This window comes from Panthera pardus, unplaced genomic scaffold, assembly GCF_024362965.1.
Source record: "Panthera pardus isolate Hobbes unplaced genomic scaffold, ASM2436296v1 HiC_scaffold_11, whole genome shotgun sequence".
Taxonomy (NCBI): Eukaryota; Metazoa; Chordata; class Mammalia; order Carnivora; family Felidae; genus Panthera; species Panthera pardus.
In genome coordinates, this window is record NW_026526666.1 from 92,057,918 (window position 1) to 92,075,470 (window position 17,553).

At 51.3% G+C, this 17,553-nt stretch overlaps 1 protein-coding gene across 1 annotated transcript; it reads left to right on the forward strand.

The window, feature by feature from the left end:
* Nucleotides 1–463: 463 nt before the first annotated feature.
* LOC109274236 (group IID secretory phospholipase A2) lies at nt 464–7,723 on the forward strand. Its single transcript, XM_019461608.2, has 4 exons — nt 464–593; nt 3,772–3,916; nt 4,600–4,706; nt 6,116–7,723. Exons 1-4 carry the CDS (start codon nt 554–556, stop codon nt 6,259–6,261), a joined length of 438 nt encoding a protein of 145 aa, XP_019317153.1. The 5' UTR covers nt 464–553; the 3' UTR covers nt 6,262–7,723.
* The last annotated feature ends 9,830 nt before the right edge of the window (nt 7,724–17,553 follow it).

Sequence of the window (17,553 nt, forward strand, 5' to 3'; positions counted from 1 at the left end):
GATTTAATGCACAGCCTAGCGAATACAGACAACAATATTGCATTGTAAGTATCAAACTTGCTAAGACATTAGACCTTCATTCCAGCCACTAAAAAGAAATCACAATTGTGTGATGTGCTCGATAGAGGTACTAATTGTGGCCACACTGGCAGTCATGGTATAATATATAAGTGTATCAACTCAACATGTTGCACACCTTCAATTTACACAATGATTTACGTCAAATGTATTTCAATCAAAAAAAGTGAATGGTGCTTAATGGATTCATAAATGATTTAAAAATTTTTTATTGTCTTTGATTTTCAAACCTCCTACACTGAATGTGTTCCTTTTGCAATCCAAATGTTTAAAAAAAAAAACAACAGATCTTAAAAATAAAAATAATATTCCCCATGGTCAGAAAGAGGAAACAGAAAGAGCATACACCAGAGCCAGAGCTGGGAGGGCCGCGGGTGGGCTCGGCTGGGGGGCGGAGGCAGGTACCCTGATTTAAGAGGCTGCCTGCATGGAAGGGGACTTCCAGTAGCTGCTTCCACTGCTCTGTGCGGGGACCATGAATCTTGCCCTGCTGTGCACGCTGCTGGTGTTTGCTGGTGAGTAGGGCAGGACCCACAGCTGGGAAGGGAAGGTGGGGTATGACTAGGTGATATCTCTTTCCTAGACTGGTCCTCTGCTCTGATCCCCACTGCCCTGGTCCCCCCCACAGTCCCCAACCCTTCCATCCCTGCCAGGAGCCAGCAGCAGCGGCTGGTCCCCTAGAATGCTGGCTTCGGCCAGGGAGCTCTGGGCTATCACGCTGTGCAGCGTGACTCTGGTCTGCTGTGAGGACAAGCAGCTGGGGACTCAGACACTGGGGCCAGGTGAGCGGACACCTGGGGCCCTTTGGACACAAATTATAGAAAGGGATCTCCCCAGGCCACCCTGCTTCCCTCTGTCTCTTTGACCAGATAATAGCAATGTTTCGCTTACGCACAGCACTCTGTGCCTGTCTTTCACGTTCATCGTCTCCCTTGAACCTGGGAAGAGGGCTCTGTTGACTGTGGTGGCAGATGGGGGGAGGTTTCCATTCGATCTTCAGCAGAGCAAATGTAAAAATGTGGCTGCCAGCAAATTGGGTGTATTTGTTTCTCGAACCATCTCAACGTATGTAGCGTTGGAGAGGATTTGTGCTTTAAAATGTGGATTTCTGTTATCCTGGGACTCCCAAAGTTTTTAGAGGAACACATCTCCAGGGTTACAGCGAAAACCGTTAGGAAAATTGCAATCAAGCTACAGAAACTCATCTCTCCGACATAAAGAAACAATGCACTGTAGAGGCAAAATGTACAGATGAACCCGCATTCAACTGTTGGCCCACTGTCTCCTGGCGGTCTGACCTTGGCCACGTCGCCTTACCTCTCTATGTCCTCACCTGCAAAATGGACATAATGGCACCCTCTTTGTAAGGTTGTTGGGTCTCTAATGAGAAAATGTATCCAAAATGTTTAGCAGGTGTAAGTAACAGCAAGCAAGCAACAGCTTAACACGCAGAGCGTGCATGATGAGGCGTTAGCCATGCTCACTCCTGGGGGAAAAGGGGCCAGCCCTCTTGGTGGCAGCTAAGGATAGAAAGAGCTACCAGGACAGGAATTCCTGACAAGCTAAGCCAGTTCGCCAAAGATCTCGTAACCGCAAATTGGGTCCCGCCATGTCTCCGGGCTGGGCCCGCCTCACTTACAGAAGCAATGAGACTACCATCCAAAAGCTTTCTGAATCAAAGCTAAATGTACTGCTGGCCTGGCATGGGAGAAATGCACCATTCCGGCGTGAGTTTATTTGTGTATTCCTAAGCTGATGTGGAAAGGGCCAGGCTTAGGGCAGAAAGAGGGATGAGGGACACCAGAAAGGCAAGATTCTGAAGCCAGGTCCCTGCTGGCCCACAAGGTGGGTGGCCACTCACCTTGCAACGGTTTGCCTCCAGGTTCCTTAGCACGGCATCCGGGATTCCAGCGGGCCCGAGATCAGTCATTGGCTCCGCCAAAGCTTAACACGGTTTCTCTTAAACATTTGTACAGCCAGAGCCACCATGTCAGACAGGAGTGGCAACATGGATTCCTGCGCATTGAGGGACACGCTGGGGACACAGCAGGCCTGCATAGACCAGATACCCACCAGTCACTTTGGCTGCAACCCAAGGCAGCTGGTTTGGGATCTCGCCCTTGGCCCACTGCGCCAGCCCCTCCCAAACCCCCTCTTCCCACCTCTACCTCCCCCAACTTAGGGTTTGCCCCCCCACTTTATTATTTACTTCATTTGCACGCACAGCTTTCATTATAGCACCATTTAGCAGGGAATGGAGGGGAGGTCCATAATGAGGTCATTCGAAGGGGTGCACTGGGCCCGGTCCCCCTGAGACCCGGCCCCATCTGTCTTCTTGAATCGTCTCTCGAGGTTGCACACATGTATACCTCAGTCTCCTTAGCTCGTCTGTTCCCCCCCCTCCCCAGGCTCTCCTCTGAATCCTTCGACTTAATGTATTTTATTCCTCCTGTCTCAACATAATGCATTTGTCTCCCCCAGTAAAATAAAATCCCCTTGCGGTCAATTCTAACCAGCAGCAATTAGAACTAAAATGAAAAATATCCGTGAAAATCATTGATCTCTAAATCATCTTGCCTTCCCAGGTGAGCCTTGAGAGGGCGTTAGTGTGCGGCTTTCTGGAAGGGACGTGCGGGGCAGGGGCGGGTGCGGAGAGGAGGGTGTCTTCCTGTTACAGAATGGGGAACTCAGTGACTGGAACCAAACTGCCCTGGGTTTCAGTGCTGGCTCCTCCATGTACCGGCCACTGTGACCTGGGCAAGGTACTAAGCCTCAATCTGCTCATCTGTAAAATGGGCATTAAAGGTAGTTCTCATTGTACCAACGCCACTTTCTCAGTTCCTGTAAATCCACCATTATTATGTAAGCTGATAATAACATCAGAGGAAACTGGGTGCTGGGTGAGGCGTGTATAAGAACGCTCTGTAGCTCTTTGCAACTTTTCTGTGCATCTAGAATATACCAAAATTATTTACTGAAAAAAAACAGTATTTATCTCATGGGTTGAACAGAGTCAATAAATTACTACATGAAAAGACCCATAATAAGCCCTCGTTATCACTATATTTTATATATATGTATATATATATATATTTTTCAAGTTTATTTGTTTATTTTGAGAGAGAGAGAGCACAAGCAGGGGAGGGGCAGAGAGAGGGGGAGAGAGAATCCCAAGCAGGCTTTGCCCTGTCAGCACAGAGCCCAACTCGGGGCTCAAATCCACAAACTGCGAGATCATGACCTAAGCCGAAACCGAGATTCGGACGCTAAACCGACTGAGCCACCCAGGCACCCCACCATCACCATATTTTTAATAAACCTAGTGGTTGTTGTCATTTTCTTTTTTCTTTTTCTTATTTTCTTTATTTTTTTTTAAGTTTCATTTATTTTTGAGACAGGGAGAGACAGAGCACGAACAGGGGAGGGTCAGAGAGAGGGAGACACAGAATCTGAAACAGGCTCCAGGCTCTGAGCGGTCAGCACAGAGCCCGACGCGGGGCTCGAACTCACGGACCACGAGATCATGACCTGAGTTGAAGTCGGCCGCTTAACCGACTGAGCCGCCCAGGCGCCCCTGTCATTTTCTCATCCAATGTCACTGGTTCGGTCCAGCAGGGCAGAAGGGCCAGGCGTGTGTCCCACCGGCTTCCTCTGACGTTCATATCCTCTCCTTGTTACCGGGCTCTTTGGCAGGTGTGATTCCAACCCAGGGCGGGATCTTGAACCTGAACAAGATGATCAAACAAGTGACCAGAAAAACACCCATCTTCTCCTATTGGCCCTATGGCTGCCACTGCGGACCTGGTGGCAAAGGCCAACCCAAAGATGCCTCGGACTGGTAATCCCTTCCCAGACAGGACTGCGGGTGGCAATCCTGTCCTGCCCCCACCCCGGGACTCTCCCCTTTCCTGCTCCCTCACGCATTCATTCCGCAACTTCGTTTTATGCCATGCTCTGGGAGCCCTGCTGAGGCCGGGTACGGCTCCAGCCTTCCTGGACCTTGCCGTCTAGCTGGTTCTGCAGAGTCTCTGAAGGCCCCCCTTGTACTTCCAAGCCCTGATCTAGTGATAACACCCACGCACACTCCCTGCTGGTTTGGTTTTTTTTTTTTTTTTTTAAATGCCTACCTCTTTTTGCCATTATCTCCTTCAAGCTTCACTACAACCCCAGGAATCAACTAGGAGAGACCAGAGCCATCCAGGCCGGGCGTCACTTCCCTGACCCACCACTTACAGGCTGTGTGACCTTGGGCATGTGGCTTGACCTCCCTGAGTCTGATTCCTCATCTGTGAAATGGGCATTGTACCAGTGCCTCTGTCGTAGGGTGGTGGCGGAGATTAAGAGAATATTCATGGATAAAACAAATGCCTGGTGCCTAGAAAGCACCCACTAAGTGTCAGCTTGTGTGGTCATAAAGACTGGAGCCCTGCAGGCCTTGACTCTTCCTGGGTGGGCACTCAGTTTCTACTCTTGGGGCAGCTGTGTTCCCTGCCTGTCCTGTTCCCTGTCCTCTCCCTCCAGGTGCTGTCAGAACCATGACTGTTGCTACGCTCACCTGAGGCAGCACCGATGCCGTATCCACACAGACAACTATGACTACACCTTTTCCCAGGGGGACATCCAGTGCTGTGAGTGCCCGGGGCCTCGGGGCTGGAGGCAGAGGCTGAGGAAGGGAGTTCTGGCACTTAACTGCCTTCGTGTGCTGTGTGACAAGGCACAAGCTGCTCGCCCTCTCTGTTTTTCTCATGTGTCCAGTGATAGTAGCTGGGCTGTGGGGGAACGGGGGTGGGAGTATGGAGAGGTCCAATGAGGGCTTTGACCCCTTTAGGATTTGGAAGGCTGGCAGGTCTCAGCTGGGATCCCAGAGCCGCTATCAACCAGCTGTGTGACCTTGAACACATTGCGTGACCTCTCTGAACGTCAGTATTCGCCTCTGTAAACTCCGGATAACAGTGTGCTTACCCCCTAAACTTAACTCAAGAACTAAAATGACAGCAGACAGAATGAGCCTCGCACATGCCTGCTGCCCAGCGCGTGCGCGATAAATCACGCGGACTACTGATGTCATTGTTACAACTGACGTCGTTATCGCGAGTTGACAGATCAACCCGGCCAGGAGCTGCGCCACCCTGATGATCTCCATTTTACACACAAGGAAAGTGAGACCAGAGCGAAGAGGTGCTGGCCCAGGGTCACCCTGCTGCAGGTGACAGAGCCTGGGCTAGACCTCAGGTCCCCCCACCCCCACCCCTGGGTCCACGCCTGGAGGGAGGCGGCCGCTCTGAGCTGGGAATCACGTGGGCTCATCACACCAGAGTCCCCGCTCATTAAAGTCTTAATAATAACAACAACAATCATAGCCAACATTTATTGAGCACCTACTGTGTCCTGAGTGCTCTGCCTTCTCTAATACTCCCAGCAGCCCCAAGGCAGCTCCTACCCTCACCCCCACGCACAGATAATGACACTGGTTCGCCAAGGTCCCTTTGGCCTCTGTCTCGGCGAGTACAGTTCCATCGGCCTGGGACACGCCCCACCCCCCCACTCTCCGCCACCTTCCACCCTGGCTTTCCACAGGGATCAGACCCTTCCGATCTCAGTTCAAATGGCTCCTGACACTGAGTCCGATCCCCCTACTTTGCCATCTTGGAGCCCCTGCAGCATTTCTTACTGCCGAGAGGAACAGTATGTATTATTCCTTTCTGTGGTCCTCTAATACCTGCTGCTGCCCCCTCCCCCAGGAATGTGAACCCCTTGTGTCCATTCTGGTCAGTCCTGTCCCTCCAGGGCCCTGCCACCGGCTGGGCGCTCAATCGCTTATGAAAGGGATGAATGAATAACTAATGGAGTGACGGAGCTCAGGGAGGTCACGGTTTGTGCCCAAGGTCACGCGCCTAGGAAGCGGCTGGGAATGGGACTCTAAGGCTGAGCGACCCCTGCGCGGCCTCCAGAAACTCCCCGCAGGGACCCTAGACCCACGCCCGCCTCTGCCTCGGGAAGGGACGGACACTGAGCTCCCGTCTCCTCCACCCCACAGCCGACAAGGGCAGCTGGTGTGAGCAGCAGCTGTGTGCCTGCGACAAGGAGGTTGCCTTCTGCCTGAAGCGGAACCTGGAGACTTACAAGAGACACCTGCGTCACTACTGGCGGCCCCACTGCAGAGGCCAGACCCCTACGTGCTAGGAGGAGCCCGCCCGGCCGTCCCTCGCCCCCTGCCCCGTTCCTCAGCATCTTGAGCGCTGCAAGTCCCGTGGGACTGCTGACATCCCTCAGTATCTAACGCCCTGCACCAGGCTGGGAGGGTCTCAACCTAGCCCCACCCACCACCTTGCTCCTGGACCCTCGAAACCTTCCCGACCAAGTTGGCAGCTGTCTCTTCCGAGGATGGATTGAGATCGGAGGAAAAGCCGCGTCCAGGAGGCGCCTGGGGGATGGTGTTGGGGCCGAAGCGGCGGGTGTCAGGGGTGGGGGTTTGGGGACCGTGGTGTGGCAGGTTCCCTCTGCCATTGCCACCCACCGGGCCTCCTGCCTGAGTCCCACCCGCTCTGACACACTGTCCGAGCTGCAGCCGGGTGGCCTAAAGGGTAGTGTTGATCCTTCTGTCCACATGGCTCTACGTCTTAAAACGCCAGAGCCCTCCACCACCCCGGGAGAGGGCCTGTCGAGGAGTTTGGGACCTGTGCTCTCTGGCATACGTCACCCTCCCCAACTAGGCTGGGAGGTCCTTGTGGGCAGGACGCATGACTATCTTGGATTCAGTTGCATCCCTGTGCCCAAAGCAGTGCCCGGGACCAAGAAGGGGCTCCCCAGATCCCTCTCGAGCAAAGGGCCAGCTGAAGCCACCCGGTCCTCTTGTTCCAGGCCTAGGTCTGCACGCACATGTCCTTTCCTGTTTCCAGGTGCTTGCGCAGGCTGGGACCTCTGCGGAATGCTCCACCTGATGTTCCCAGGTGGCTGATGCCCATCTAGGCTCCTCGGGGTCCAAGGGCTACTGGGGACGGAAGTGTCCCCTGGCTGACTCCTCCCCGGCTCCAAGGGCTCGCTCCCTCCTCCAAACCCGCATAGCACTTTACGGGGCTGCAATTTACCAAGCTTTACCTTGAGTGATATATAATATCTGGGTTTTTCTGAACCCCTCCAACCAGACTGGAGCTCCTGGAGGACGGAGGCTATGTCTGTCATCTTTGTTTCCTCTGCTCCCCGACATAATAGGTGCTCAATTAATGCTTATGGACCAATGAGCCCATCACGGATGGATGGAGGTCATGGCAGGTGTTATTGGTGCCTCACCCACATGCCCTCCCGGCCCAGGCTCCCAACCCCCAGCTAAGCCAGATGTTTGGCTGCTCTGTGCTCACATCTGTCTCCTTCTCCTACCTGTCTGCTGGGAGCTACCACCCCTCCCGCCCTTCCCACCTCTAACCAGTGACTAGAGAGCGTGATGCCAGATGGGTGTCATTGCCCGACCCCGCCTCTGTGCAGGACCACCTGCATGCCCCAGAGCTCCTCGTGGGATCCGGCTGAGGCCAGATGTCTGGAACACCTCTTTGCTTAGCTTTGTACCCTGGCCTGGCCTGTTCCCCTTGTTGCCTTACAGGTTTCTCTTGAGAACATGCCCTCAGTAAATCACTCACTTGCACAAGAATCCTGTCTCAGGCTCGGCTTTCTGGGGAAACTGACTTGGGACAGACGGATGGATGGATGGATGGATGGATGGATGGATGGCCTTCTTCATATAAGGATCCACGATCTGTCATTTGTATGTGATTAGCTGTGTCTCCAGCAACAGGGCTGGAGCCACCCACATTCTCCAGCCGTGACACACATAAGTGAAACAGCTTGACCGAACACTTTTCCTTCGACATGAAGCTCAGTGTCTCATGTGAGGCTGGGTAATAGGAATTAGGAACCATGGGCACTGGGTTCAAATTCCAGTTATAACCACTGACTCGCCTCCGGAATCCCGGTTTCCTCACATGCAAAGTAGAGCTAAATTAAGGAGGAAATAAGATGAGGTCAGAGGTCAGCATATTAAACTAGATTAATGCATATGAATGGTGAGCACGGTCCCTGGCACACGGTAACGCCTCTTTAAATGTTAACCGACGTCCCCCTTCTTTCCACCCAGCTCCCCTCTCCACCGTCTACACGACTGTGCAGCCCTTTTCATTAGATCCTGACTCACAATGTTCTTTTGTTCAAGAGCTGGCGACCCCCTTGTCGATCCGAGCCCCTGTGATAGTGACAGCGTCAGTGTTGGCAAAGGATGGGCGTTATTTTCCATTATTATCCCCATTTTACAACCTGAGGTTCAGAATACAGACAGCAACCTCTGAGGCCCCACAGCCGGGTTCCAGCCCAGACTCCCCCACCCCGCTCCCTGGTTCCCCATCCCATTTGTACTGGTCAGGAAGCTTCCTATGCCTCGATGAACTTCAACAATGAGGGCATTTACGACCTCACATGACAAGAAGTCCAGGGGCAAGGTGGCTCTTTAGTGGCTTGGTAATGTCTTCAGTACCTGGTTTCTTTCTTGCTCTGGCCACTCTCACTGTGCTGCTTTGCCCCCTGGGTGGCTCAGAACAGCAGCGGTGGTCCAGACCTCATGCCTGGACACAAGGACATCCAGCAGAGAATATGCTGTCCCTTTCGTGTCTGTTGTCAATGAACCTTACCGCCACCACCCGGCAGACTTTCCCAGCAGGACTGGCCACCCTAAGCCATAGTGGCTCAAGGTGATGGGATTAGTCTGGTCGGTTTAGATTCCTCAGGATTTATGTACCCTCGAGAGGAGACAGGGTTAACGTCCCCCGAGTGTCACGTAGCCACTAGAATGGGAGCTGTTAGGGTTGTCAATAGCATAGTGTTGGGTGGGCAAGTCTAGGGCTGGGTCAGGAATGGGGCTGTCCCTGTGTGAGCTCAGCACCTAGCACAGGGCCTGGTGGTCCCAGAGCAGGTGATCAACAGTCATTTGTTATGAATGAATGAGTGAATGAATGAATGAATGAATGAATCCCAGGTTGGTAAAGACCTGGGACCTTGAACCAAGAGGTGGGATGGACAGATGGGGTCTCAGGGCAGCAGGACTGAGTCCCCAGAGTAAGGCAAGACTCCCCACCCCCCACCCTGTGGGTTCTCATTCTGGGCCAATTTCCAATCCCCGGAATTGGGTAAGAGGCACAAAGGAAGGAGAGACTCACAAGCAGCTTCTGTTCTCCACCTGCATTTGTCCAGCAGCCCTGGGTGTAGGAGGCAGACAGGAGGACACAGTCACTGTGCTTCCTGTTCCCTCCAGGGTCAGAATCACAGAGGGACAACCCGGAGGGGGGCGGAGGGGGAGCCAACATCAAGACCTGACATTGAACACATGTGGTGCCCACTCACCCACTTCCCTCAACTCCCTGGGGCATGGGCATTGTCACCTGCATTTTCCAGGTGCAGAAACTGAAACTGAAGGGTGAGTCACTGGCTGATAAGTGGCAGGGCCGGGACCCGAACCCAGTCCTCTCTGGCTCCAGGGCCGCGTCTCACCCTACCTCCCACACTCTTTACTGGGACACTTGGTGACTCAGCCCTGGGTGCCCTAGGTGGGGAGGAGCCACACCCTGGGATGAGGAGGTGAGGGTGATGGTGGCAAGGCAGGAAGCCTGGGGAGAGGGCTGGTGAGTGATAATTGTACCAACAGTAACAGTGACACTCAGATACTGCCCTCCCATTGGGAGTGCTTAATCCCACCACCCACTGATCCGACCCCCAGGCCACCCAGACCCAGGGTGCCACCTCCAGTGGGTGGGGGCCCAGCCCAGGGGCACGATGGGCAGCTGTTTTCTCCACGACTCTGCCTGTTTTTCCAGCAGGAGCCTCTATCCAAATACCCAAGCTCCTCCCTGTCTCTGGGATGTGCAGGTGGGGCCGGGGCTCCTGTCTCCCCTCTGCACCCTGCTTCCTGTGCCAGTGCCCCCTGGAGGGGGGTTGGGGGTTGTTGGCTTGGGGTGCACAGCATCCTTGCTCACTACTGAAGTCAGGTCTAGAGCCTACCTCACCCAGGCAGCCCAGACACATGGGAGTGAGGGCCTGGCTGGCTCTAGAGCTTGGGGGGCGGGGGGCTCCTCTATTTTTTTCCCAGGTGAAATAAAGAAGAGATTTTAGGGGTCCCTGGGTGGCTCAGTCAGTTAAACATCCCACTTCGGTTCAGGTCATGATCTCACAGTTTGTGGGTTCGAGCCCCGCGTCGGGCTCTGTGCTGACAGTGCAGAACCTGCTTGGGATTCTCTCTCCCTTTCCCTCCCCCACTTGTACTCTCTCAAAATAAATAAACTTAGAGGAAAAAAAAAGAGAAGAGATTTTAAAATAGTTTGTGAAAACGCGAAGCATGTCAGAGAAAGATTCCTTTCTCTGTCTCTGCTTTAGGTTCCTGGCCAAGCCTCATTCACTTTGGGGGTCTCTCCTGGAAGGACTGCCTTCTTCCCCAGCTCTTAGCAAGACTGGCTCCTTCTGTCATCCAGAGCTCAGCTGGCAGTCACTCCCTCAGAGAAAGGTCCCTGCCCTCCCAACCTAAAGCAACCACCTCCCACCCTGATAGTCTCCCTGCCTTGTTTTCATTCTCTGCTCCCCTTTTCTGCTGGTTTTCTTAATCACTTACTCATCCAGCCATTTGTCGACCTTAGATTGGAAAACCCCTCCCTCAGAATTATCAGAAATCAGTCCCCCTCCCTCTGCCAAGAACACTCCCCCACTCCCAGGAGACCCTGCGGTCAAAGATCCTTCTGGAGATGGGCTGCCTCTTCTGGAGCCCCTTCCCTGGCTGGCTTGGAGTTCCTAAGAACCTGCTAATACATTCTCTCATTTACACCTCATTACAGGTGCCCCTGCCAGGTGGGGCTTCTGGCCTTCTTTTCCAGGGGAGGAAAACAGGCTCTGAGAAGTAAAATATCTCGCCCACAGTAACTCACTCTGCGAGAGGCGGCAGAGGCCGGGCACCCATGAATCGCCAGGTGCCACCCTCTCCAGCCCAGATGGTGTGCTCCCTAAGGCAGTGGTTCTGAAACTTCACAGAGGACGAGAATCCCCTGGCAGAGAGTGTTCAGAATGCAGGTTCTTGGGCCCCACCCCCAGAAGGTCTGATTCTGCAAGTCTAGGATGGGGCCCAGGAACCTGTGTTTTTTTTAATTTTTTTTTTAACGTTTATTTATTTTTGAGGCAGAGAGAGACAGAGCATGAACGGGGGAGGGTCAGAGAGAGGGAGACACAGAATCTGAAACTGGCTCCAGGCTCTGAGCTGTCAGCACAGAGCCCGACGAGGGGCTCGAACTCACGGACTGTGAGATCATGACCCGAGCCGAAGTCGGACGCTTAACCAACTGAGCCACCCAGGCACCCCACGGAACCTGTATTTTTAACCAGGGCTGCTGGAGATTCTGATGTCTCTGGCTCAGGATCATACTCCAAAAAGGATGCAGGCCATCTGTCCCCATGTCCCACCGTGGGGCTGACCAGCCTGATAAACCAACGATCCTGGGCCAGCGCAACTCACTGGGCTGAAAGATTGGAGACCCACCTTCTATTTTTTTTTTTTAAGTTTTTATTTTTATTTATTTTGAGAGAGGGTGAGCGAGCAGGGGTGGGGCAGAGAGACAGGCAAAGAGAGAGAATCCCAAGCAGGCTTTGGGCTGTCAGTGCAGAGCCTGGTGTGGGGCTCGAACTCACAAACCAGTCGTGAGATCATGACCTGAGCCGAGATCAAGAGTGGGACGCTCACCCGACTAGGCCACCCAGGCGCCCCTGAAGTCCCACCTGCTAGATCAGACTCCTTGCAAGCACCGTTGTTTCCGCTGAGTCTACTCCAAACTGCCAGATAGGATAATGGCGAGGCTTATGCTTCCCAAACCCAGCCTTTGACACACCTCCTTCCAGACACTTGGTTTAATATTTCAATTTACTCTGTTTTTTAACCTTTCCTAACCTAAGTAAATTTATCTGAGAAGGAAATTAATTCCACTCTGGTATAAGGAAAGCCAGTATTACTTGTCATCAACAGACGGTGACCATAAAAATAAACGCAATGAAAATAAAACTCTTATTGGAAGGGTGCCTGGGTGGCTTAGTCGGGTAAGCATCTGATTCTTGATTTCAGTTCAGGTCATGTTCTCATGGTCGTGAGATCGAGCCTGGCATGGGGCTCTGCCGTGAGGGCACAGAGCCTGCTTGGGATCCTGTGTCTCCCTCTCTCTCTGCCCCTCTCTTGCTCTCTCTCTCTCTCTCAAAATAAATAAATTAATTAAAAAACAATTTTAAACTCTTATTGGAGAGAAAAAGTGCACAGTCAATAGTTGGGTGAACTAGGCACGCACTGGAGAGGTGCTGAGGACGCCCAGCCTCCACACAGAGACCACCTTCGCCTTGATGCATTCTGAAGAACTGGCAGGAGCTGGAGAGAGAACAAGTCAGGCAGTCTGTGAGCAGCACAGTTTGTCCTCTTTGGGGAGTCCCAAGCCAGGTGGGTGGGGGTGGGGCAGGAGACACCAGCTGGGCGATGCTGTAGAAGGTCCTGGAGACCAGGGAGGCAGAACACAGGGACTGCTCTGGGGGAGCACAGGCAGAGCCCAGGGGCAGGCGGTCATGGTGTGGCTGGACTGGCCTGGGAGACCCCCACACTAGGCCGGCTTCCATCGCTCTCTTGTCCCAGGGCCTCAAACGGGTTCAGAATATGCCCCTTTGCATAAGAATTATTTTGAGCTGAAGGCAATTAAGAATTGACAGATGCAGAAAGAGTTCTCTGCCAGTCCTTTATCTGCTTAAAAGCAGGACACAAATTTCCCTGTGAGGAAGGTGCCCCCAACCCTCCTACTTGGAGAAAAGAGCAGCTCTTATCATCAAAGCTGGAAAGTCACCACCAAGATTGATTTGCATAAACAGACTTTTCTAAAATAGCCTTTCTTCCATTAGTTCCTCCATATAGCGTCTGGTCATCTCCCCCCAACTTACTATTACGTCCCGTGAAGTCCAAACCTTTTTTTCTTTGCTAAAAAGGAATCCTCTGAGTCTAACTTCTTTGAGTTTTCTTTTCTGGGAACTCCTATGCATGTCAATATTAATAAATATCATGCACCTTTTCTCCTGTTAACCGGTCTTTTGTTGGTTTAATTTGCAGGCCCCCATGAGAAAAACCTAAAAGGGTAGGGGAAATGTTTTCTTCACCAACATTGGCCGGCAAGTCCCCATTGACACCAGAGTGGTCAGGGTGAAAAAGCTCATGTTAAATGGAAAAAGGTAGCAGGAGAAATGCTCTAACATAGTTAAGTAGTCAAGAGTATGGACTCAGGGTCCCACACACAAGGTCTGCCAGCTCTAGGGTCTCTTCACTCCGAGATGTAGGATCTTAGGCACAAGTCACCAAACCTCTTGGAGCCTGTTTCTTTACCTATAAAATGGGAATTATCATACTGTCCACATGAGGTGTTGTGGGGTAAATGACAGACCCCCGGAAGCCACTTTGCACCCTGTCCGGCAGGTAGAGACCAGCCCATGGAACACATAGCAGTTGTTGTTCCTGCTCATTGTTGAAGGAATGTTAGCAACATTGGTAGGTTGTGGACATTTCTTTCCTTCTCCCCAGGGCTTGTCCTCAGCTAGGCCTGCTGGTTGGAGCTCTATATAGGGCATTAGCCAGCGGGCCGTGGGGAAGCGACCCCTCCTCAGCCACCTCACCAATGACTGTCGTTGGGGCTTGCGGGGCCCCGGCAGCCTATGGGTGCCAGTGACTGGCAACTCTCCCCTCCTGGGACAGCAGGCAGGCTGGCCAAGGTCTGAACTGAAACCTTGCCTGGGCATCATCTTGAGCAGGGACCAGCCATATTGATTCAGCACACTTTTCCTGGGCAAAGAGGGTGGGGTTCATCCCTTTGTGCTCTGCTTACCAGCTGGGGTTCCTGGGCAAGCTCCTTGGCCTCTTTGTGCCTCAGTATCTCCACGCACAGGATGGGGTGTTCATAGTACTTCCTTTGTGCATTTACGAGGATTCAGTGGAACCTGAATGAAGAGGTGAAGCACGCTTAGGACACAGTCCACACTGGGATCTGCTCTATCACATCAGGCATTAGGCGAGGCAGTGGGGCTCATAAAGAGGTTCCAATCCCAGCCCTCAAGAGGTCCCCGTTGCCATGGGGTGGGGGGGCCTCGCCCAAACTTCAGGATCCGAGAAGCTGGTTCAAGTCGCGGCACCACTAACTTGGGTGGGGCCTCCAACAGGACACCTTTCTCTCTGTCTCTGTTTCCCACTCTGTAAAATGGGATGTTTTGAGCCTATTCTGGATCGTGGATTTGGCAACACTTTGAAAAGCATTAAATATTAAAAAGTCTAGAATATTCTACATATAAAGGAAGTCTGGCGGTGCCTGGGTGGCTCAGTCGGTTGAGTGTCCAAATCTCAATTTCAGCTCAGGTCATGATCTCACGGCTTGCGAGTTCGAGCCCCACGTTGGGCTCTGCACTGACAGCACAAAGCCTGCTTGGGATTCTCTCTCCCTCTCTCTCTCTGCCCCTCCCCTGCTCACACTCCCCCGTCTCTCTCAAAATAAATAAATAAAACTACAAAACAAGAAAGGAAGTCTGTAAGCTAAAACTTTGAATGTTGATTGGAAGCTCAGTATGATAACACAACTGTCTCTAGATAAAGAGATCCTTGGAGAAGATAATAAGAGGTTTAAGGTTTACAACCAACAAGTTTATTTGAAACCTGAGTAATCTCAGCGTCTGACAGCTGGCTCACTATGATTTATAGGAAACCGATTGTGCAACATTCCAGATTTATTAAATCAGCTGTTTAGAATCGATGACTCAAAGAGATTTTGGGCATGGCAACCAAACAATTTCCTGATTCTCTACCTCAGGGGTTCTCCGACTTGATAAATGAGTTCTTTGCCAATTCCCAGAATCTATCATTTTGGTATTGACAGATGGATGAGTTTGAGATGTGACTTTTCTTTCTAGAAGATCCGTCTCCCATTCTCCCCAGCTCCTTGCTGGAAAAGGGATGGGGCACTGAAGTTGAGTGGGAGAGTCAGTGCAGAGGAATTCACACAATAACCAGGAATCTTCCAGAAAAGGGTAAAGTCAAAGGAAAGCCAGAGCTGGGCAGTGTTTAGAGGGGTAAAGGCAGATTCTAACCAGGAACGGTTCCAATGGGAGACAAGATCTGGGCTGGGGTCAGTTCAGAATACAGTACGGACATGTGGGGATGTACAGTCAAGGAGCAGGTGGGGGTGGAATCGCTAAGAGGGTCCATCAGGAGGCGAGGGGGGATTCTGGCTAAACTGACCCAATAGGATTCTTGCTGAGGGCAGGCCCGGGTGATCAGACATCACCTGCAGGATGATGGGGGGGTGAGAAATTTGATAAGATATCAAGGCGATCAGATATTGAGGGTGAGGGTTCTGGCTAAACTTACTTAACAAGATTCTTGCTCCTGAGAATGAGAGCGAGGCAAAAAAGGTCTCAGAGGAGCCTGACTAAATTTGGTCAAGGAGTGAAGTTATCTGGCCCCTCTTCCTGTTCAAGAAGAGATTCTTTCCTCTGAACTGCATGAGTCACTTTGTTGTTTGGTCTCCTTTTGTTCGTGAAGGATCGGTGAACCCATCGGCTAGAACTTGGTCATAGAGGCTATTTGCTGGATGGTGTGAGCAGTCTGGTATTAAATGGGAGCAATTTCTATGAAAATTATAAGAAGAGAAAGCTTAGTAGTTGAGAACCCAGTTTCTGAGATCAGAAGGGAGCCAGCTGGAAGATTTCTAGATGTTGGGCTGCAAGTGTGTTCATGATGGAGTGAGGACAGCAACGTCAACCCAACAAACTTCCCGGCTCTCACTTCCAGTGTCGTTGGTGATGGCCTCGGGGGCTCCAGTAAACTCTCAGAGCAGCTGGCACAACAGCAGGCGTGAAGTTTGCCCAGACACCATCTATTGTGACTTCTCTGAAGTTTATATCAATTCACCCAGCTTCTGTTGACGGGACATCAGGGAAAATGGCAGTTTGAGTTCTCCGTGATGCCAGGGCAGGAAGGTGGGAGAACAATGGGAAACTTGAATCTGGGGAATTAGAGTCACATAGTGGAGAACCCCCAAGGGTGGGCTGTAGTTTTCCATTAAAACACGAAATTTCTTTCTACGGTTACACCCCATTTTGACCAAAGATAATCAAAGCATGATTGTTCTTGTTTACAAAATTATTCTGACCTCATTAGATTTGGCATGGTTATTTACATAAGAGCAGCAAAAAATGGTGATTGACCACATGGGACTTTCTGAGTTTGCTGTCCTGGAACCTTTCATGAGGAATATCAGTTTAGACACATAGAAGCCTCTGGAAGCTAGGAAGCCAAGCCAGGAGCTCACCACCAGACTTTGCCTTCGGTATCCATAGTTTTGGGCGAATCCCTCTCTTCTCAAGGTCCCCAAGATACCCTAAGATCCCTGGGGCTGACAGGAAGTGATCTTCCTTACCTGTAAGGCTAGGAGCCCAGTAAATCCAGGTACCAAACCAGTTTTTTTCAAGACAGCTTTATGAGCATTGGCTCCATAAATTCAACCTTAGGTTCTTAAAACTGTCTTGTCATATCTGATTCTATGCACATCATTCTCAAATATGACATGCCCATCAGAGTCCCGGTTATATAGCCAACATTTCCACTGATGATCTGTTACAAGGAGGACTGATGCTTATGAAACTCAGGCAAATCATTATATTGCCATGGAAATAAGAATACTCAAGAAGAGTTTCTGAATTTTGAAGGGAGCGGGTAAGGAGAAAACATAAATATATCATTTCTGTTTACGAAAGTATAGTCTACTAAATTGTCATGAGTACAGACAACTTTCAAGACAAGAAAAAGCAGCTTGTGATATCTGGAAAGTAGAACACTAAAGACTTAGCCATGTTCTAATGATCCTCCCTAAACTGATTCTTGCTCTTGGGGACAAGAGTCAGGGACAGGGCCCAGTCAAACCGAGGCTTAGAGGAGCCTGGGTAAAGTTTGGTTAAGGAGAGCCTATATTGGTAACAAAGTTACAGGGGTTGTACTGGGTTTAAATGGTGGAGAGGTAACACATTGTAAGCAAATGTTCTATGGTAAAAAATGACAAATGTTTCAAACAAATGTTTTCATTAAAAGGGAAAGTTATAAAATGTACATAGGTTTTGTGAAGAGGATGGAAATATATAAATCCGTGTTTATTAGGAGGGCACACCCCCTACACCTTTACCGCGGAGGCACCGTCCCAAATTTAGAGATGTATAAAATTAGGGCCAGGAACACAGGTCGTCTGAGTCTGTGGATGTTGACAAGCTATACCCAAGGGTATATGTGAGTATATCAAGTAAGCTCTGCTCATCTTTTGTGACCGATGCAGCCTCCTGGTGTCCCCACACCTTACTGCTTTCTGCCTCACCCAGAGAGCTTGTTTACAAATCTAGTTTTCTGGG

Bases quoted from the DNA above. Each gene is read 5' to 3' on its own strand.
- LOC109274236 (XM_019461608.2), top strand. From the start codon at position 554: ATGAATCTTGCCCTGCTGTGCACGCTGCTGGTGTTTGCTG. The intron at 594-3,771 runs GTGAGTAGGGCA...GCTCTTTGGCAG, and splicing joins CACGCTGCTGGTGTTTGCTG to GTGTGATTCCAACCCAGGGC. The intron at 4,707-6,115 runs GTGAGTGCCCGG...TCCACCCCACAG, and splicing joins CCAGGGGGACATCCAGTGCT to CCGACAAGGGCAGCTGGTGT.